Source organism: Temnothorax americanus, unplaced genomic scaffold (assembly GCF_048541705.1).
Source record: "Temnothorax americanus isolate GAGA-0224 unplaced genomic scaffold, ASM4854170v1 Scaffold11, whole genome shotgun sequence".
Lineage (NCBI taxonomy): Eukaryota > Metazoa > Arthropoda > Insecta > Hymenoptera > Formicidae > Temnothorax > Temnothorax americanus.
Window position 1 is genome coordinate 1,838,623 of NW_027509242.1, and position 23,254 is coordinate 1,861,876.

General features: G+C 38.3%; 2 protein-coding genes across 2 annotated transcripts in view; one reads left to right on the plus strand and one right to left on the minus strand.

Annotated features, from left to right (window-relative positions):
* The window catches only part of L(1)g0289 (plexin domain containing lethal (1) G0289), a 32,543-nt gene extending 24,597 nt beyond the window's left edge, over positions 1 to 7,946 (plus strand). Inside the window, exons 2-8 of the mRNA XM_077424062.1 lie at positions 1,880 to 2,391; positions 2,523 to 2,861; positions 3,173 to 3,365; positions 3,905 to 4,114; positions 4,553 to 4,951; positions 5,230 to 5,366; positions 5,751 to 7,946. Coding sequence (XP_077280188.1) covers positions 1,880 to 2,391; positions 2,523 to 2,861; positions 3,173 to 3,365; positions 3,905 to 4,114; positions 4,553 to 4,951; positions 5,230 to 5,366; positions 5,751 to 5,819 — 1,859 coding nt within the window. The 3' untranslated portion in view covers positions 5,820 to 7,946. The remainder of the gene's footprint in view (positions 1 to 1,879; positions 2,392 to 2,522; positions 2,862 to 3,172; positions 3,366 to 3,904; positions 4,115 to 4,552; positions 4,952 to 5,229; positions 5,367 to 5,750) is intronic.
* An 8,357-nt stretch (positions 7,947 to 16,303) lies between these two features.
* LOC143908631 (adhesion G protein-coupled receptor E3) overlaps positions 16,304 to 23,254 on the minus strand; it is a 74,312-nt gene continuing 67,361 nt past the window's right edge. The window contains exon 9 of the mRNA XM_077426376.1: positions 16,304 to 22,278. Coding sequence (XP_077282502.1) covers positions 22,222 to 22,278 — 57 coding nt within the window. The 3' untranslated portion in view covers positions 16,304 to 22,221. The remainder of the gene's footprint in view (positions 22,279 to 23,254) is intronic.

Sequence of the window (23,254 nt, forward strand, 5' to 3'; positions counted from 1 at the left end):
TTTTATGCGAGAGTTGTCAATTATTTTATTTTTATATTTCTGTTTATTCAACGGATGACGGGCAGACATTATTATGCAAACTAGCGTTTAACGATTGTTCAGATTTTACTTTTCCTCGCACGCGTTTGGTAATTTTTCAGAAAATATCTGCACGAAAGATTATTTTGAAATTTAAATCATGGGGTAAATTATGGCACAGAATTTAAATTTCCTGAGGGAAAAATCACGTATCAGATAATTTTAGGATTATTAAGGGGTGATTGATAGTTTCGGAATGACAAGGGAAAAAGAACTTTCCAAAATAACAGACTACCGCGGGGTTGATTGGTTAATTGGCTTGCGCTTTTACATTGACGTCAAGCTTGTACGTTCGCTCCGATTTGTCGGATCGTCAATTATTGCTCTATCCGGTCGATCGTGCCGCCTAACTTTCCGTTCCTCTTCGCCGACGATTCTACACGCGTTCTTTTACGACACGGAATTTAGTAATCACGATTTATTAATAAATCTATTTACCATAAGCAATTATTCTCAATTTCACTTAGCTAAATATGTTTGGCGCAGTGTGTCTCGTAATAGACGGTGCAATCAGAGAGGTAATGAAAATCTACGAAAAATAAGCAAAAAATATATAAAAAAAATTTTTTTCATTTTTCCAATTTTTCCAAAAAGAAAATCTCGTATGAAATATTTTGTATATCTTCTATCTATTTTTCATGTAGAACCACTGTTCTGATTATTGTGCTATCTATTACGAAACATTCTGTCTAGCAAACATTGACTTCAAAATTTAATTTGCGTTAGTAAAACTAGCCCATAAAATAAAGAAATATAATTTGAGACATATAATTTATGTCGCTGCCGGTGAATTGCAACTAGAATAATACCGAATATGTTAAAAAGATACGCGCATGATAGTAACTGCTCTAAGGATCCGAAAAACGAATTTAATGTGAACGATGGGTTGTGAAAAGTTTGTCCCGTGCCACTTTTGCCCCCGAACTGTCCATTAATCGCGCCGCGGCTATCGCGAGCGTAGAAATCGAGGTTAATCCGCGTTTCATGGCACTGATCTCGGACACCGGCGATGGGCTTGACGTTGATGCATCGGTTAAATGGACACCCGATCCCCTCGAAGGGAATCACTCTCGGCGAGCCTGTGCGAACCGGAGACAATGCACGCGCGATGCAACACAGTCTATGTATGTGTCATAGATTGGGTCTAGTCATCATTCAATAATCAGTTGTAGTATCGTAATTGCAACGCGTGCTCAAGGACGAGCCGAGACGAGTTCTTTCGCTCGCGATAGATACGGCACGTATCTCTCTCCACAAGCTTGACTGTTAGATATAGAAGAATCAAATATAAAAAACACACTAAAATTAATCAATTGTTTCCTTAATCATTAATTAATTAATTAATTAACTGCATTCAACCTGAATTTTAATTTCGACTAATAAGCAATCTCGGTTGTTCACCAGATTGTGAGAAAAGAATATGACCTATTTATAATATTATCTGCTGAGCTTTTTATTCACTGCATTCAGAATAAGTGGATTATATAAGCTTGCGTTATTAGTTAAGAAAGATTAATGCATAATTAATAAATCACTTCAATCCATTAAAGATCGATTCTAAAGTAGACCGGAATTTATTCTTCGTCTAAATAATTCTGGAGATTATTTAAAATTTGTTCTGCAAATTTCAAATTAAATTTCTTAATGTTATTTTCTTATTTTTTAATCCTTCTTGAAACGATGAGGAAAGATTAAAATATAATAATATGCATTTAGATATTAGAAAACATATTTCTTTTCAGTATTCTTCTCAAGATTTTTTGACGGCATAATATAGATTACGCTTTCACCTGTATTGCAGATCACTCTTACTACAGTTACGCCGGGTGGAACGCCAAGTCATCGTTCGATCACCAGTCTTTACATATCAGACTAATCGACGAGAATGTAGGGAGGGTGCGCCGTGCAACGCCTGACAAATCGGTAGTGACGACTGAGCAGAAAGAAGAACCACTTAAGGATCAATCATCGGCGCAGCCGCAACCGCAGCAGCAACAACCACAGCAACAGCAGCAGCAGCAGCAACAACCGCAGCAGCAACCGCCGCAGCAATCGCAGCAACTGCCATCGCAACAGCAGCAGCAGCAGCAGCAGCAGCCGCAGGTACAGCAACCGCAACAACAGCAACAAGCTTCGCCAACACAACCGGCGACGTCGAACACGACCAACGCATCCCCCGACGTAACATATTCCACGGCTTATTCGACCGGCGAAGCCACTTCCACCACTGTACGGCCATCTGATTCTATTTCCAGTCTCAAGCCGGATTTTAAAAAGAAGGCGTCGCAAGCAGCAAATCCTGCAACCGACGCGGTAGGTATTAGTGCGGTGGATTTATCGAGTTGTTTTTACGTCCAGAGATTCGCACGTAAAGCGAAACTTCTCTCCCCTTGTCAATTGTACAGATATACGTGACTGTTTAACAATTCTGCATCCGTTCGCAGGCGACACTGCACGCATGGGCAAATCGCACCCTGACGATTCGCAATATCACCGACGTCGGCGAGATGGAGCAGCCGAAACCGTCGGCGGCAAAGGACACGGCAGACGATGCCATAAAATCCGACGACATCAGCGATATTTCCATTAGCAAATTCTCCGACGTGACTAACACTACGCTTACGCAGAACAACATCACCAAGACGGTTTACGACACGCATCAGTATTACAACAGCACTTTTATCGTCAACGACGGTATCTGCAAAAAGTACTGGGTCGACATGGACAAACACCCGGATCTTAGGGTCAATCATCTGCTTAGTCAGAGCCATCGACGTGCCGCGGTGAGACTCGCTTGTCATTATTTCGCATTATATAGCGACTGTCGTGAGAAAGTGAAAATGGCGATATAGAAAATGGCGATTATTATATATATATGTAGCGTTTTTTTTTCATTTTTTATAATAATTAAAGAAAAAAGCGATTGGTATAAATACAGATATGACGTATATATACGTTTGCAATATTCAATCCCTGTTGATGCAGCGAAAGATTAATTAGACCTTACATGTAAAAGAAACGTAAGGATCGGTTAATCGTTAATTCCGCTAAGGATAAGTTTCAGAATTGAGCCGCGATTTCTACGTTGTTGCAGACCGTTAAGCTGAAGTTTGATTTCCCATTCTACGGCTATAACGTGCGCAATATCACTATCGCCACCGGCGGTTTTCTCTACACCGGCGACTACGTGCACAGTTGGCTGGCCGCCACCCAGTACATTGCACCGCTCATGGCGAATTTCGATACCCGCCTGTCGAACGCCAGCTACGTCAAGTACGCTGACAATGGTGAGTCATCGGAATCTCGAATAACGGACGGTATTTTCGTGCCATCTGAAGGACGTTCGTTCTTACATTTTCTTCCGAAGTCAATCATTACCATCGAAGGCCCATTACGGCCGAGTCATTTAAGAAATCCTTCGCGTGTTTGCGTTTGCCGTGTGGCTAAATTTAAAATAATTTATGCCTTTAGGATTTAAAGAAACCTTATTACGATAAGCGAGTTGTCCTAAAATTCCGCATGCTTTTTTGAAAACATTCGACAGGCTTTTCGAATTCTTTTCGAATAAGCTGATTTTCTCTAAATCCTTTCTTCTCGCCGAACTAATCGCGTCGCAAAGCGATCGCGTCAGTAGTCAATCAGCAGCCTCTAGGGGAGACGGAGGGTGAGAGAGGAAGAATAAATCGGCGCGACGATTTGCCGATCGTAATTACACGCCTCGTCAAGCAACCGGTGGCAAAGAAACACGGCGCAACGCAAAACGTAGTCGTGCCCTGATCTCGCGGCGCGAGATTGTTATATTCCCTTTTTTTTATTTGTGCGACAGGTACGGCGTTTACGGTCGAATGGGAAAAGGTGGTGCTGCAGGACAGGCCGAAAGCCGGCGCGTTCACTTTCCAGGTGACCTTGCATCAGAACGGAGACATCGTGTTCGTCTATTCGGTGATACCGCTCCTGGTCGAGAAAATCGTGGACACGATGCATCCCGTCAAGGTCGGCGTCAGCGACGCCTATATCATGGACCGAACCGTGTTCTGTGAGTGTTCGCTCGCTTATTACTCAATTTGTCCGTTTGTCCATTGCGTAACTATCGCGGGATAATATCTGCATCATCGCTATTGATCGTCGGACGCAGAGAAACTACTACGCGAATAGGCGACGATGTTAACTGGACCCGGTCCCGGCGACGTTCTAGAAGCGACCGGAAATTATCTGTGCACGTATACAAAGTAAAACAATTCCTACGACTTTCCACGATGACGGACATAGGTCTACCACTTCCGTAATCAAAGTTACGAGACAAAAGTTTACAAGATGTTATCTTTATCATTTGGTGTATTTAATAATGTCGAATTTACACTAAAGTCCAGATATAAATTCTCAAAATTGCGATTTAAATAGACGTATCGCGAATTAATGTTTGAATACTTAAAGATACACCTCAAAAACTCAATTCGCTGATCTCGCTTCGCAGTCGTACGGCGGAAAACCATTTACGAGTACCACCGTGTCAACTTCAACCGGCAGGACATAAAGAACTGCACGGTCATCTACCTGAAAGCATTGCCCACGTGCCTGAATTTCGACAACTGCCGGGACTGCCTGACGAAGGTGCCCGAGTTCGATTGCAAGTGGTGCCGGGAGTTGAACAAATGCAGCACCGGCACGTCCCGACAGAGGCAGGAGTGGCTGCTGAAGGGTTGCGACGTACGTAACATCAAGGAGATGGAAAATTGTCCGGCGCAGATTACAACCTACAGGGGCGATCAGTATGACCACGATGGCCACGTGCATCCAGAGGAGTCGATCGCCACCAACGAGATGGGCGCGAAGCAAGAGCGATCTGGCAGCATATCTTCCTTGGAGAGCCCTCGTAAGTATTCTCATTTAACGTTTGTTGCGGCATCGAGTTATTGATTGAATTTGTGGCAAGACGCATAAGATTATGTTAGAACCGGTTGAAATTAGTCCGCGTAATTCCCACAACTTCTTGGTTCGACCTCGAAGCTCGTTTGATCGTTAATTGAAATACTCGAATTACACGTATTATTTGCTCTAATATATAATCTCTCTTTTCTCTTCAAGTCCAGGATAACGCGACTAGCAATTAAATTCGTCGCATTAAGCAATTTATTCTGTTCCTTTTTTTAGCTTCGAACAAGGTGAATATGGGCGTTTCGGGAATAATCGGCATTCTCACCGTCGTCGCTTTAGTGGTGGGTCTCGCAGGTTGGGGAGTATACGCTTATCGCAACCCTCACAGCGCATCGGGACAGATGCTGATCAGGGTAAGACTAGTTCTCTTCAAATTATATCATTAAATTGTAGTAATAGTATATATATAAACGAGTAATGATCACTGTTTTTCTCTGTTTGTTGTTCTTTTCCATTATCACTGTTTGCATTGATATTATTGCTGATTAAAATATTTACTTGCTTCCTCTTTATTGTTACCTATTGAAAATTAAATCTTGATTGTTGATCTCTCTTGTTTTATTTATGTAAATTTATTAATTTTATTCTGTATAATCATTGGAATATCAATAATCGTTTTTCGCTTTAATTCGCTATTAAATATGGATTTTCCACTTATCGGCCTTATTGGTTTCTTAATACCGGATATATTAATTTTGCGTTTACTGATCTCATCTATCACGGAATTGACCTTTCAGTATCGTCCGAGCCAATGGAGCTGGCGAAGAGGCGAAGCTCGTTATACGGCCGCGACTATTCATATGTGATGAGGTGTCAACGGAGATCCAGTCACAGTCAATGCGAAACTGTTGAGTAAATTTCCTATTAATTGTAGCCGAACGGGTCGGGTAAGTCTGCGGGAGTGCAACGCGTCGCAGAACGTCTACTCGCGATGACCCCGTTGCTCGTCAGGTTTGCGTCAAATACGAAATAATCGCTTTTCTCATGCGACGAATTCCAGGCGGAATCGATTAATTGACAAGCGACAAGCGAATATACCCTTTCAATTCTTCTAGATTTGACCATATATCGAGAGTACATATTGATATTTTAATAATTTGACTGTATACAAGAATATTATACATGAGAGAGTTTATCGTATATATGATGATATTTTAACGATATGAGAGAAGAAATTAATACGTATATGAGAATAATTAAAACTAGCTAAGAGAAAATTTATTCCGCTGGAAATTATGAAATTTCTATTAACTATTCACTTACGACGTGAATATAATGCGCTATCGATCGGTGCGACGTATATATATACATAAATTCACTCTGACAAATGAAAAGATCGCTCCGCGTGATCGTACTAAACGGAGAAGATTTACGAGATATTATGAACCGTTTGCGACAGCAGCGCCTTCAAAGCAACGATTTTAATATTGGTACAATTTTGCCGAGTTCATTTAGATGTCAAGAGTATACAGAATCATTAGTCTTATGCTTATTCGAGTAAATGAAACGCGATGTTCGACACAAGATCTTTTTTCGCATATCAGTGGCGTCGAAAATTGTACTCGGCGAAATGACGTACACCGATATTAAATCGTGCTTTGAAACACGATCGATGACACAAGCTGCGGAGGCAAAAGCCGGTGTCGTTCCGACGGACCAACGTTTTGGAAAACGCGTTTACGGTTTCTCGCGATGTCGGAAGAGGATGATCGTAATATCGAGACACGGAGACGACGAACGGGAACGTCGAGCATTTATGTGATTCTTAGCAGCACATGGTACACCTTGTTATTGTTTAAGAATTCGTTTTCTTTTTTTCTTATCGTTAGGCAAATTGCAGTAATTGTTTTATATATACGTAATGTTCACAGCAAGAAGAGAGCAACGTTTTGGGAAAGTAACGAAAAAAAAGAAAAAAAATTGACGAAAAATCGAAAGTTCCGATCTAGCGTGGTGAAGTTCGATGGGCTCGACTACAGTTCGGTGAGCTCTTCGAGCAGTCGACAAAGAGAGAGAGGAAAACCTCTAAATTATTTATAATTCAACTTACATCGATCGAAAATGCGTCCTAGAATTATTTGCATCGTCGTCGCCACATTCCAAAGCGTGCACGTTTCTCGAAAGTGAACTGCGGAGCCACGTACGAACTGTAGTTTTATCGTCCCAATTTATCATCACACAAAACACCCATAAATATATATAATTATATAATTTATGTAGTTATAATTATATAATTACATATATTAATAATTCTATACATATATAAAATTATGTATAATTATTTAGATATATATATGTATTAAAAAATATCTATATTTAAATAATTATATACATGCTCTATATAATTATATAGCTATAACTGTATGATTGTTTTTTTTATATACAAAAATATATTTTACGACAAAATTTTTCGAAGATCACACGAGCACTTTATAATACGCGTGAGACGTTAAGTGAGCTAAAAAAAAAACGAGATAGCACGAGATATGAAGATTTTATAGCATTTACAATTTCATTAGTTTGTGAGTGTATATAGTAGTTTTATGAAAAACAATATAATTTTTATCTATTTTTAAGTGTATAATTTTCACTGTCAAAGGGTGCCTTCTTCATGAAATTTTCAGGCGACATATCGTGTATAATAATAAATAGGCGACGGAGAGACCTGAGGGGAAAAATCTCACTGTAAATCACGATTCTCGAAAGAGTGTTTCGGTCCTCTTTGCGAAGGCGAATTTTCTACGCAATCACGTAAAGATAATAATGCGTTATAATCTGTCAATAGATATTCGTATAGCGATTGTGATTTCACCGCGCGACAGGGCCAACTAGAAGGGACTGAAATAAATTATCGTCGAACGGGCTTTTCTTACATTACTGTGTACGATGTAATTCATAGTTTGTGATAATAAATATTGTAATTATTATAATAAGTTCTGTGTGATTTCTTTTCATTCACGAGTCGCATAAAAAATTTCTAATACTAAAATAAAATTTCATTCCACGACAAAAAAATAAATTATCTCTTTTGTGAAAATGATAGATTCGTGATATAATTATTTGTGGAAGCAGCATATAACATTTTACAAGACAATTTGCATCGGAAAATCGTATATGACGTTGCAGTCGATAAACACCTTGCAGTTTCATGTCTCGATGCCAGGTGACACTCGGTGTATCAAATGATATTTGTGATATCAATTTGTATACATATACATATATATATATATACATATATATACATTTATGAATGACACGTGTCACGAATGAGTTTTCATGACAAACGTAATATAGGTATTGAAAGTTATATTGCAAGTACTAATTATTATATTTTTGTTTTCTAAACTTGCACATATTATATAATTCTTTTCAATGAGTATAAAATGTGTTTATCAAAATCTCTCTTTTTATTTTCGAGAAATCAATACAATTTTTCATTATACTAGACATCACAGACGCGCGCTTCGCGCGCGCTATTTAGCTTTAATATTACACACAACTGTCAAAATATGCTATGACAGCCGCTCACGAAGTTAGCGCAGCAACAGAATCAATCAGCATCGCGGAAAAGAGCCAACAAAGCAATTCGAGACTTTCGAGAAGACTTCGAGAGATAAACATTCGTCATGATGACGAATGTTTCTATATATTATATCGTCATTATTACATTTCGTGCATTTTTTATTAAAAAAAAAAAGAATTCCAAAAGTGGCTTAAACTATTGTCAAGTGTTTCGTGTGTGTGTGTGTGTGTGTGTGTGTGTGTGTGTGAATGGCGCTTTCCATATCGCTAAGAGAATCCTGAATCCTCATCAGTCATCTTCCTCAATCTTTGTTAAGTCCCATGTGTTGCTGTCATTGTTCTATAGCATTCGAAATGACTGGCGTCAAGCACAACACCAGTTAGAATCATTTAGCTATGCAACGAGGAAATTGCGACGAGAGTACCTCCGGTGCGGAAGGAGCGTATGGCGCGCATACGGAACATGTGCAGTCGTAATATGTAATGAGGATACGTTGGAACACGTACGTCCTCGCGGGAACGTGCCGACGTGCCATATTTGACTTTCCTCTCCCGCGAATAGCGTGGCAAGATAGTAGCTTTAATCTTAATATTTCAATGCCAGTACAAATCTCGTCATTAATGAGGAAAAATAATATGTATCGCACTTTAGAAAAATAAAATTAAAGAGAGGAAAATCTCTTCAAATAAAAATCCTATTACTTTGTCCTTAAACAACGAATAACGGAATTAAACGTAAAATCGACTTATCTTTTCGCGAATCGCCTTGCAGAAATGTCTAACGTTTCTCGCACGAAAATGCAAGTCTCCTGGCATCTTTCTCGAGAAATTGCTAAAAGGAATATGTAATTGCATCGGCGCGTAATGAATATATTCTCGTACACGGGCGAAAGCTAAATATGCATTCGCAAACTGATTGAATAATCATATTTGCTGCATTTGCAATTTGTTTACTTTTATCCGATTTACATTTACTCGCGTTTTGTTTCGTATTGATAGTAATACAGTAATATTCAGTTATTATATTTAATTCACGTGTAGTTTTTTGAAGAGAATGTGCTGTCGTGAGTTGTTAAATAAAACGTGCGTTAATCAAACAATAAAAATAATTTCATGAATAATTTAATCAGATAACAGTTTACCAGTTTTTGTTGCAATCACTGAATTATTATAATTGTATAAAATAATAATATAATAGTGTAATAAACTATCTTGTTTCTTATAATTCCTAATATGAAAAGCTGAGTTTTAGCAGTTTTAGCTGAAAGAAGGTACATTTTTCGTAAGAGTCACTTTATTCCTAAAGTTATTCTCTCTTTTTTGACACAACAGCGCTAGTTTCTGCGGTTGAGTTACTCCATATTGTGAAAAATTTCTAATTACCAGAGATTTCTTGAATTTATGCCTTGCCAACGTTATATATCTCCTACTTCTGTCAAGACCATATCGTTCTCCACGCTTCATGTATCACCGAATGCGATTTTTCCTGACTTTTTCGTTTCGAATGTTTTATCACGTACGATGAACAAAAAAAAGGTACACAGCTCCCAGAGTTTTGAAATTTATTTGTGCAGATTAAAAAAAAAATCGGGCTTCACACATGCGCGTTTTTATTGAATCTTCTCAATGAAACGGATTTCCGGTGCGTAACAAATCCTATTTCACCCTAGCGATATGTGACGAAAAGCTGTCGCTTTTCGATGCATTGGGGATGCTATATGTGCTTTTTATCGTGCCATAAAAATCTTTTACAGAAGCGCGGTTTTCTCCCCTGTATGTCAACCCTCTTTAATTTCTCGCTTTAATTATGAAACTATCTAAATGAAAGAAGCACTTCCAATTATGTTAAACCAGTTAAACATTGAAATTGTTACATCGTCTAAAACTTTTTGTACTATAACGCATTATAGCATGCCAGTAATAGATTCAATCAGAAATATTAGAAAAGATCTCGATCCTATTTTATCGTAATTTATAGAAGCATTAAATTTTTGCAAATTAATAATACAAATCGGATTGTAGTAAAGTAATGCGTAAGACAGATGTGTTTCGCTTATCACAGAATTAATTACCAACATTGGCTTATAAAGGTTCAAATTAGTAGTAAATCTAACCAATTATTTAAATAATTATCACAGTAAATAAAATCCCCGTTATATTAAGCGGAACATTCTTTTATCCTCGTCTGTCAATAGTTTACTTATAATATATATTATCCAAATTAAAATGTGCTGTAAAATAGAGATCTAAATGTTAAAGTAGAATTGGAGAAGACAATATTTCTCTAAAATGTCATAACGTTTCGCCATACGTGCGTTTTTTGCCGGACGTGAACTGCCATTTTCGCTTCGAAGGATTTTCACGTTCCGAATTGCGATAGCGAAATTTTATGAAGTCGCAGTGTCGCGACCGGAATCGATTCACCGCTATACGGATATCGTGCTGACTATAAACGCGATAAGATGGCACGTGCAATATTGTCAGTGAAGTTTACGTCGATTATGCGTCAAGTGACGATTGAAGCAGCGTCAAGATGTATTTTAAAACGTAAAACGTTAAACTGCGTATGGGAATTAGTAATAATTAAAATATTTATATTTGTCCGAGCAGAATTTTCAAGAAAGCGACGACGGCGCTTCCGGGATAAACAATTATATACAACGCACTCGTCGCGAAAGTTTGCGTTCTTCACGATTACTTGAGCCATATTCATATTTCACGTTTCGAGCAAACTTCGAATCCGTAAAGCGTAAAAAGAAAAAACTCGAGGGGTCGTCAAAAGCGGAATGCGCGCGGACATAAATTGCACAGTTTCAGCAAACGTCATAAGGTACTTTTGCCGAAATCAAACACGGTGCAAATCCCTCAGGCTGCCTCCTTATTGCTAATTCAGCCGAACTACGAAGCTGGGCGAGGGTCTTTGCTTGCCTTAGCGCTCGTGTTCGAGACTGAAGTCTTTGACTCCACGACAGCTGTCAACGAATAAAACGCTGACTACGGTATCGGATTCGTGCACTGTACAGCGATGTTAATGCGGACTTGGTACAGACTGAAGTTACGTAGCGATTAATGCTACCGGCATCAAACAAGAAAGCTATGCTAATGTTGAATGTCCAGACCCAAGCAGTCGCTTTTAACTTAATACGAAGCGCAAGTTTGCAAACTTGTTGATTTATTCACTTATGTTTGTAATTTAATTATTGTAGAACAGATTTCAATTCCTGATTGAAGAAATTAATTACTTATTGCTGTGTTCTAGTCGAATATGTGTCATTATTAAAATTAATATATAAAAAATGTTTTATTTTATATATATTAATATATATATTTTTATTATATATAATTTAACTGTCATTATATTACGCGTATACGTGTATAATAACAGTTGAAATTTAAACGGCAAACGCTCGAAGAAAGGACCTTTTCATCGTTAACTTGTAAATTTGCGACTAATAATTTGCGGATCTCTTATTGTTCTGCGGTTTAATTAACGCGTACAGAGTACATTTAATAATTATTTATTATACAATAATTAATAATACGGCATGTATGTTTACAACTACGTCACCGCGTCGCAGCTAACTAGTGTTGTTAATTATCACAAATTAAACAAGTTGGTTATTATTTCATTACTCTATTATTATTTCGCTGATACTGTCACGAAAGTATCACAAATTAACTCATTGATGAAAAAGAAATAGTTTCAATTATCTTTCAATGCATACCTACATCTAGATGGAGTAAAAAATGCTTTCGTCTGAAAGTATAATTACTCTAAAATATTCATTCGGACGGATGTATAAAACCTTATCTTAAAATTTCGAAATATTATGAAGATATAATCGTCCCCACAATCAGAAAAAAAAATGTGCGGGAAGCTCAAGGGTCTTTCTTTTGACAACTGTGCTCGAACTATTTTGCCACTGACAACAATTTGAATTGCGTCGAAATGAATGACGCGACGTAAAGCACACATTGCACCGACCTCTCTATATTCTGCGCATTTATTTTACTGATCTTCTTAACGTTCTTGCACGTGTTTTACTTCTCACGAGGTCTCTCCCTTCTCCTATCTTTTCCTAACTACCCTCTCGTCGATCGCGCTTTCAAATTTTTTTATTATCCCATTCTCTTTTTTTGTTTTCCATCTCGCTTCATCGTTTGGTTGGATAAGTTACGATTCTAGCTACTTTGCGCGGAAAAAGCACGCAAAACAATCTCCGAGGAAAATAAGAAGATTTATACCCTCGCGAAAAACGAAGAACGCCTGATATATTTCTGAAGTCACCGATCCATCATTTATATTGAATTGCGGCGCCATATGCGAAGTTAAAGAAGTGTAATCTTTTATTATAATTTATGTCGAAATGAATTATTTCTTCGACGTGTTACCTCTTTCACAATTGATATAATTGTAATAATCAATAAGTACTAGCTGCAGAGTAACGCGTGTACGGCTCAATATCCCTAATTTTTACTTGAAATTTATGGCCTTGGAAGCGCGAAAAGCTTGGTTGAGTTCTCCCTCTTTCATCATTTTCAACAGACGTCATAAAGGCAGCAGATCGCTATATCTAATTTAACACCGCCTTGAGGGAGTTTTCATTTTGCGAGTGGGACATATCGCGCGCGACTTAATAAAATATATACGGAAGTTGGCAACTGCGTACGAGGATAATTGTCCGCGGCATAGCATCTCCCGTGTGCTCGATACTAACGGAAGGGAATGTTGTTATCCTTGCGGGGTAAAATACACGAGTTTTCAATTTCTCGCGAGGGCGGAATTACGGTCGCAGTCGCTACTACCGCGGCACAATGGAATATAGCGGATCGTTAAAGGAAAAAAAAGAAAGAAAGGAATTCTCGTAAAGTACGTATTCTCGTAGATATACATATTTCATCGCGCGTTGCCGGTATAAGGGCGCAAATAAAAATTCCGCCAGGATGGCTATAAACGATTTTACAGCGGGGCGTCCGCGTCGCGCGATACCTTGGTATCGCGCATTTGCGTTGCGTTGGTCAACATTGAAATATCACTTCTGCATTTACCTCGCGATAAATCCCCTTTTAACGGGCCGACGAAATAATAGAACCCTGAAATTTATATGACGTCTCTCTGACGGGATATTTGTTCATCGTTATTTTGTTAGCTGTCGTTCATTGATTATTTTTCTTGATTACAATGCATTGTAAAAGCAAAAAAATTCCAATGTCTCAAATAAATCCTGTAATTCTATAACAAATCTGATCAATGTTTAGAAAATGTCTTTATCATGTTTTTTATGAATATCCACAAAATTATGAAACAAAGAAGTTAATCTGTAATTTTTTCAAAAAATTTTGGCTATATATTTCCATTGTAAAACTGGTGCGTAGATAATGTAATTAAAATTTTATACCGTGAAACGCTCCAAAAATATGCAAAAGCTTCCGGCTTTTCTTACCGTTGCAACCACGACCGTGGAAATAAAGCGGCGAGCGTTTGTTTTATTTATCAGATTTTAACGCACAGATGGTGGCTGAGCGCCATCGGATACGCCAGCGTTTAAGTGCGCGAGAAAACCACCTGTTATTTTCTGCAGCGCGATTTCCAAGCGCGATGCACCGGCGAAAGCACGAGAAATAAAACGCGCCCGCGACTCTTCCGGGAGAAACGTATTTCATTGACGGGAAAAACGGAGGGAGACTAGTTGTTTCTACTTTCGGAGAAATACGAAATGAAACGAAAACCCTCGCGCCGGATAGGAGCGCACTTTATCGGAATTACTGTCGACGCACCAACGCAAATAATAATTGCTATTACTTTTCCAAGTGCTTCGTCGGGATGATGTAGATTTGTAGAATAAGAAAAAAGAAGGAAACTGCAATTTGCAGAAATTTCGCGCTAGATCCTGCGAATAAAGCGAAAGTTGTTCTTAAACTGTTCGAAAACTTACATAAATAGGTAAGTTGCGCGTACGACAGGATGAGGAAAAAGATGATAAAATTTTTTATCTTAATCCTTGAACTTAAAGCAAATTTCGGGATTAAAGATTAGATCTAGCAAAGTTCAAAGATAAATGTGGGATTTACCGGAGACAAAGATCAGACCTTTTACGTCGGCTTTCTAAATCGAGTCTTTTGACATTTCGTACATTCCGAACTTTAAATAGAGAATGTCGAGATCCTATATCGCCCTGTAAAGAAATAACTATCGATATTATTCGTTGTCTTCTATCTGAGGATATCTGCCGAAAAACAGATGCCTCGAATGGGATATCGGCGATAAAGTAAACGCATTGCGCGATGATAACGGGCACATGGTCATGCGCGATTCGCGAATCGGGATTATAGGTCAGTTCGATGGACGACCTTGGTTCCTCGCGAGAGAAAGAGACCGGGTCGATGTCAGAGACGACTCCAGACATCCTGGCACCGACAAGGTATCTCCTGTTCGCTGCAGAACATATTCCGGAATTTAGAAGGCGACCAATACTCTCTATGTCACAATAACAACATCCGCCCATACATTCGGCGCTTGTAAACACAAATGAAACATGAGTCAAGAATTATTAAAGGCTTGCATACATGAGATTTTATATATTCGAGAGCTATATCGTTATTTACTTCTTAAAAACTCTCAAATATGTATAAGTAAATATCTAAGATTGATCTTATACGTTTTTTTAAATAAAATCTAGAATTTACATATTATTTATATTTCTGGAATAAAATTTTTATCACAATTGATCATTAACGTAAGGGAAGAGATGTTTCTGATTTCATATTATAAAATTAATAAATTATTCTACATCATGTGTAAATATGAGTATAATATCTATAATATCTCATATGTAAATATGATATGTAAATAGTGCAAATAATGTTCTTTATTTATATTTTATACATATAAACTCCATAATATGAAATTTATATTACCTACGTTTCTTGACGTAACATTTCAACATTTATGATATAATATTTATTTCGTATTAATGATAAATTAATTAATTTATAAAATTAATTTATAAAATTATATCTGTTCCAAAAAATTTCACTTTAGTCTTCCCGTTTTTTGGAGAGCTAAGAATTACGATGCACCCATTTCGTTCTATTCAATGCCCATAGAGATGGACGTGTCTTTAATCCAATATTTCCCTTTCCTTCTTGACTACTGCTTCCGAGGTAATTCAATTTCCACAGCGCAGTAGCGGAGAAAAATCATTAATCTGTTGGTTAATAACTTGTTTTATTTGAACAAAAAAGAAACTTGTTTTTTTCGCAATTTAAAAGTAAAATAAAAAAAATTTGTTCCCAGTTAAACTTCGTTCACTCGGCACACAATAATATTTTTTAACAAAATTTAAAATAGTCAAAACACAATAAAAAATTGTGTCAAGACTAGGTCTCAAATATTTTGTCTCGCGTTTTTAATGTTTACTGCTTCGCCAAAATTTTCAACGCTGGATAACTCTATACTCTATAAACATTAATTTTTTACTTCTTAAGACTTCACTCAATAATAATTCATTGAAATACAATCCCCATTTATCTTCCTTTGTCCGGCGCGGTTAAAAACATGTTCGAGCATCCTCAAGCATCATTTATAACTTATAATAAATCGGTGAAGGGTTTCCCAATTCCAGTGGGAAAAAAAATTGCGTCAGTGCCTAGTTGAAGGAAACTTGAGTGCGAGCGGCTTTAAGAGTATACGGATTCGTTTCACAATAGCGTCTTCCTCGCTTGAATAGCGTAACGGGGAACACGCGGAGGTGTCGATCATTGTGCCAGAAATCCACAGTTACTTATATATACGACATCGTAAAGGACGACGCTAGAGCATTCTCTTTAACGACCCTGCATTAAGTCTTGAGAACGTTAACGAATGCCATTGTCGACCCGAGCATCCTCGAAGTAACAACAACCAACTTGGTCCAGAATATCTTTTCCTCTGCCTCGGAGTAAGAAGGGGGACGCGCTTGAAATGCTCTAATTAACTCCGAGCTCGAGGACGTCTCCTCGCGCGGAATTACGAATTCACGAGATAAGTCCAGCCTGCGCGTAATTATACGGAGTTAATTAAGGAGAAATTAGCGCGGGTAATGGCGAGTGCAGAATGGGACGCGTTATTAAGTTTTTTTCCCATCTTGTGGAAATTAATATCGAGAGCAGGGCGCGTCCGTATTATGAAGAAAGACATTATCACGTCGCTATTATATTTCATCTTCCATCACGATTCCATGTCGATACGGCCACATCGGTTGTTATCGTTCGGCAAATATCGAGTGTTTAAAACTTATTTGAAAACTTCAAAAATTTCTTTTTTCATAATTTTTTTTATACATATTATAACGTAGATAAGGTAATGTAGTATGAAATAATAAATATTTCACTACATGTTCGTTGGAAATTTGTGAATGAAAAAAAAAAGATTGCTTGTATTGCATGTGAAACACGTTTTCCGGAATAAAACGCACTTGAAAAGCGCTTGTCGCCCGTCGTCAAATCGTGGATTGCAGCGAAAGGGCGGGTTGAAAACGAATGCACTTGGTCGCGTCGCGGACCGTCGGCCGATCATTCCCGATAATTAAATGTCAGGTCCGTTTGGGAGAGAGAACGAAGAGAGAAATGACACTGACGAGCCGCTCTTCCACTCGCTCGAAAGGCATTATAAACCGAGTCATCATCCGTGTTCCATATTCTGTATTTCGGAAAATCGATAGCTCGGATGAAGTGCCCTGGGCTATAAGCATTAATCCTCCTACGCCCCCGTGCATTGTACACCGCGCGGTATTATCTCAATATTTTTTCCCTCCCCTTTAGTTTCCACGTATATTTTCGTCGTCGAAAGATTCAGTGCGCTGCGAAAAACAAAGTATAACGGGAAGCGAGAACGCGTCTGGGACACCCTCCGAGAGGCAGACAGATATATTAGACTCGCGAGAGGAACAAATCCTTACCCCGGGTGTAATAAAATCTTCTTCCCTAAATCTCGCGAAGTAATAAAGGAAAAATAATCGCCGAACACGAGGCACTCGCTCTTCCGCTCTTATCGCGGTGCTGTAAAACAAATCGGCAAAGGATCCGCCCGAGGGCTCCGTTACTCGCTTTACGCCGTTCGACGGATTTTCCGTTCGGGCGGTCAAGGAGATCAGGAAATCGTATTATACGGAAGTGGTGAAAAACCGGGGACGAGCCCGACGACGCAGACTCGGAGAGGCGAGAGCATCTCCCTCTCTCCTTTAGGTTTCAAAATATTTATTTCGCCGCGATTACATGCGTCTCTACACGTATGTACACACGTGTCGCGATTACATAAGCATTAACTCAGAGTTGCAACAGATCATTATCGGGCGTTAATTGCGTCGCGGGGGAATGCCGGCCGCGAAACCACCGCGTATACGCGATCGCGCGGATATATACGCGAGAGCCATATACGCGCAAGCACACACATAACACGCACACGGATTTCTCTCGGATGAGAGAGAGAGATCGATAATCATACGTCTCTCTATATACGTTCACACGTTGAATCATGTTAACTAGTAGTCGATTGGTCGATACCGCGTTCGCAGGATATGCTTGATACCGCGACGTTGACCGAGGATACAGACAAGCTAGCGTATGCGGAATCTGGTCTGGGTTCGTTTGCGTGAACGTGAAACGCCACGATTGAGCGATCGATGGGGCATCCACGATGGAGGATACACGCCTCGATATGTCCCATATGACACGTACGTCTCGCGACAAGAAGATTAGAACCCTTTACAGGAAACGTATTTGTCTCCGGATTTTGAATATTACTTATATCGTGCAAATTTCTCTCCGCTCATATGGCATCACTAAATCATAGAAGACGAAGGGACTCGATAACATATATATATATATATATATATATATATATATATATATATATATATATCCTGAGAAAATAAGAAAGATATAAAAGAAATGGAGATATGTCAGTTTTGAACTCGATAATATATATCCTGTAAGTTATATCCTTCTCATAAAAAGTAGGTAGACAAATAACGAATTACCTTCTTATTAAAAATTAACGAAATAAAATTAATTAATTTAAGAAATTATAATATTATAAGTATCTTTAAAATCAAAAATTTCTTTCAAATTCATTTTTAAATGAAAAATATTTTTAACGCTTCAACATCTTCAAGTCTATGGTTTTATGCGGCTCAGAAATAATTATGGCAATTAGAGAAGATAATATTGTGATATGTTCCAATGACATAATTGACGACAAGAAATCAGAAGCTAAAATAAAAAAATGAATATTGATGTATAATATTAGGATAATAGTGGTTAACGTTATTAATATTTTAATAAAATTGTATGTATTACAAAAAGAACAATAAATGTGCAATTATAATTCTTAGCAAATTTACAATGATTATCCGTTAAAACGGATAAGATCTGTTATCCGTTGAATTATCGGAACATATACAAAGGTCCACAATTATCTCAATGTCGCAATTACCGTCATAATTGCTCCTAATTATTCATCGATTGACAGAAACCTCCCCGTCGCGAGATAGACGGCGATTAATCGCGCGACTCTCGAAGCACGATTCGACGAATATCCTCCTCTCGTCGATGTTATGTACACAGGCAAACCTCGTGCAGGGACGAAATTTCGGACAAACGATCACGCGCGTCCGGCATTCGGTCCGCTCGATATTTAGAAAATTCAAGGGCATCATTCAACACTGATATGTCGGCCTACATTGAGTACTTACTGTGTGTCACTCGCTCGTGTTTCTCGTTCGCTAACGGATCAAACGTCCGATAGTGAACCAACCGCGTTTCATTCCTCGACCTATTTCATATATACCTTCACAGCGTTCCGATATGCCAGTTAAACAAACGCAATCGTACGCCATCATTTCGACTACGTTAGTCCCGGTCTACAATAGGTGTTTTAAGCCCTAAGCCTTAAGAAATTGTTCAATCACGGTTAAATTTGAGGAGAATAATTGACTGTGCGTGGTCAATTTCTTAGGGCTTAGGGCTTAAAACATCTATTGTAGACTGGGACTTATTTGCGACTCGGAAAGGGAGCTGATATCTAATCCGAGATTTTGATTAATTCAAAACGGCTTAAAACACAGACTAACTATCACTGCAAATATACTTATCACGATGTTGAGAGAGATAGCTAATATATATTTAAAAAATTTCTTATTTTCAACAGATACCTGAACATTCATTTACTCTCGTAGTATAATAGAACATTTTCAACCGTCGCTCTCTTACCAAGAATTAAAGTACTATTTTCTGTATTTTCTCTCAACCATCTTATATATAAACTCTCTTCTTTTATATATATATATATATATAGCATCTTTCACGTATATCTGTAAACACACACACTTTAATCAAATGTCGGTGCTCGTCGCCCAATTTATACACCGCTCTCGTCCTTGATTAGATGCCATTCAGCGGGAAGAAACGATGGCGTTCGAATGCTTTCCTCGCTCGCGAAATGGGAGCAATAGGTATCGATACATCACCAACGCGCCACGCCATGGCACGGTGGTTTCAGTCCGCCGCGCCGCCGCATTTGTTGCCGGAGCGTCGAGCAACGTGAGGCGGAGGAAAGCCAACCCTTCGATCGATCGATCACCGGACCCCCGCAGGTTAAACGGGGTCTCCTAAACGCAAAAGGACACAAGATTTCCTTCCATCCCTTAAGTGACTTCTGCAAATTGAATCACGGCGTATGACGTCGCTTCACGCCTATGGTATTCATCATCGCGAGAAAGTCACGCTAACAGCGATCACGATGACGATCCAACCTACGTATCGCTCGTCCCAGTTTCGAGATCCAGAGATTTGATATGAAACCATATAACTTTTCCCGTTGCGCATTAAAATTCTATTGTGGAGAGCCGGAAGACTGGATTAATCCCCCACGGGACAATCCGGCAAATCTAGGTCACTTTTGAAAAAAAAAGATAATTTTTTTTGTTTGTATACTGTGCTCGTGTTTACGGACATTCGCGATATTTAACATCAGGTATTAAAAATTTGCGATAAATTCGTCCAAAGAGCTTTCGTCAAAAAATTGAAAATTTTCTCTGAGAAAAATACTAGATATAAAATTATATAAGTGATATTTCTTTTTTCAACTCTCTGTGTGCACATTTATCTCATTATTCGTTTTTATAATGAGAAATTTGTATTATCGATATAATACATATTTATCTCGAAATAATATGAGGAATTATAATAGCATTACGACTAATCACTAAATTCAACACAGTGATACTTTTACTAATTAATCAAATCCCAAGAAAAGTTATATAGTAAGGTAATAATTATATAATTAAGTTTCTGGATCACAAATTGAAGTTTACCGAGCGGCACTGTACACAGAAAATAATTAAGATAATAGCGACTATTCGTCACTCACGGAATTATATATATACAGAATTATAATGTATTTAACACGATATGCATATCACACATTAGGGATGGTTGCAACGCATTACTGCATATTTCCCGCTGCTTGCGCTTCTCGCTGAAGCGTAAAATCATTAGTCATATCGGAACCGTATTACATTGTCCCTCGCGTTATAACATCGCGCAACATCATATGTAATCGACTTGCAGAATGCGATTAAGACTACGGAAACGTGCGATTCGAGTCTCGTAAATCAGTCGCTGTAACTTGCCGAGTGCGCGTAAGATCAAAATGAGAAATTAATTATAATCGATCTCTCTTAAGCTGATTTAAGGATACGTTGGAGTTGACAAATTTTCAGTTCAGTTCAATTAAGATTAAGAGTTAATTATTCATTTAAATTCATGTTTCCTCAGCGTTTAATAATTTACCATACGCAGAAATAATTAATAACTTCGTGTCCGAGGAACAATCCGCTTTAGTGAACTATAGTTAATTCTCCGAGTTCTCAGCATTATTTTAAAAACTTTGAAAAGTTTGAAGTTTATAATTTGCCTTCTCTCTCGAAATTTGACTCTTCTTACTTTTTTACTTTTTTAGAACTTGCGCTAAGTATAATAGTTTATAATTCATTGCTCGAGAGTTTATCGAGATTTGTAAAGCGTAATAAATAATGGATCGCATAATGAGTCGTCAAAATTAGGATTGTTTGTGCAAGCCTCACATGGAACACGATTAATAATAATTACAGTCCACGAGTGGATTAGTACAGCTCGCGCGTGCAAGAGGACTCGAATTTCCAGCCCTTTCGAGCCTCTGAGAATAATAACGACCAAGTAATGTTTAATGACCAGAGCGAGAATTATATTGAACTGTAATGGGACGTACATCTTTTTACAACGACTCTGCCATGAATTATCAAAATAACAACTCAGAATATTATCAACATCCATCGATCGAAAGTTTTACAAATTTTCTACCTCCTCCTTTTCAATTCCTTTCAGTTTCCACAAATTAAAAGTTTTCTGAAAGAGCCTTCTACCTATCTTAGACAACGAAAAAAAGATCGCGTTGAAAAGAATGGTTGAAACAATCGAGGCTGAAATCGCACGTCACGGAGGAAAATCGCGGTCACAGAGAAAAACAGCAAAGTTAAGAAGGAAATGTCAGTATATTTTCGATGTAAAAATAGTTATGGCTCGCGGAGAAAGAGACACCAGCCGTCGCCACTCGTTAATTTTCCTCTTCGTTCCTGTCCGTTCCGTCCCGGTCGTTTCAGGATCCGCCTAAACCGGATCCGGTGCTGGTGCGAGCAGCTGCATGCTACTGCTCGATTTTGCAATCTGCAACGTCAACGTCAGGTCGCACGCTGTATCGAAAGGCTTATGGTGCGTCTCCACCTGAGAGTAAGAACTCTCGAGAGCAAAAAGAAAGAGAGAGAGAGAGATACTCTCGAGAGTCTCTTTCTCTTTCTCTCTTTTTGCTCTCGAGAGTTCTTACTCGCAGGTGGACACGCACCTTTACTCTGTGTCTAGGCAAACTAAGCGCTTGTCTAAGCCACATAAATAACGACGAAGACGAGAGAGTTTCTGTTACCAACGATAAATCTAGTTACCAACAATACTGTACATCCTTGTATATTGATCATCATAGATTATAAATTGCATTCTCAAACAAAAGACGTTTGTTGTTAAAGTGACTTTCTTTTTCGAGATAAAGGAGAGGAAAACTGAAGATCGGGATATTTTGCCTAGGTCCGAAGTAGATAAGCCGTAGGTTTCTTGGGTATTAGACGTTGATATGCGATAAATAAATTCAGATATCTCGATAAACCGAGACATAGGATTGGATAACTGAAATAAGGAGTAGAAGAAACGCGACGGTTTAAATTCAGTCTGACCTGGAAAACGAGGACGCACCGCAATCAACTAGATTAAATAATTTGCGCTGGAGAATCTTTCTCAGTGAAAAGCGACAAGCTGGAAGGTCAGACACGCGTCTTTTCGACTCGAGAAATTTTTAACCGCTGTTAATCCATTAAAACTTAATTCCTCCGAGCTTCGTAGGAAACCACGAAGCTCGTTTTCTTCAGATTCATAGATTATTCCAAATCAACATGTTATTCAAGAAATGTTCGCGATATTTTCGAGGATTTCTGACAATGTTAAAAAGAGAATTAAAAGTTCTGGCGTCGTCTTAACAAGAGCAGTTACAAGTATAGGAAAGACAGCGACAATTTAAAATTGATAAGGATTAATTAATCACTCGTCAAAATCAATTTTTCAAAGTAACACACGAGATAAAATAATACGAAACAAC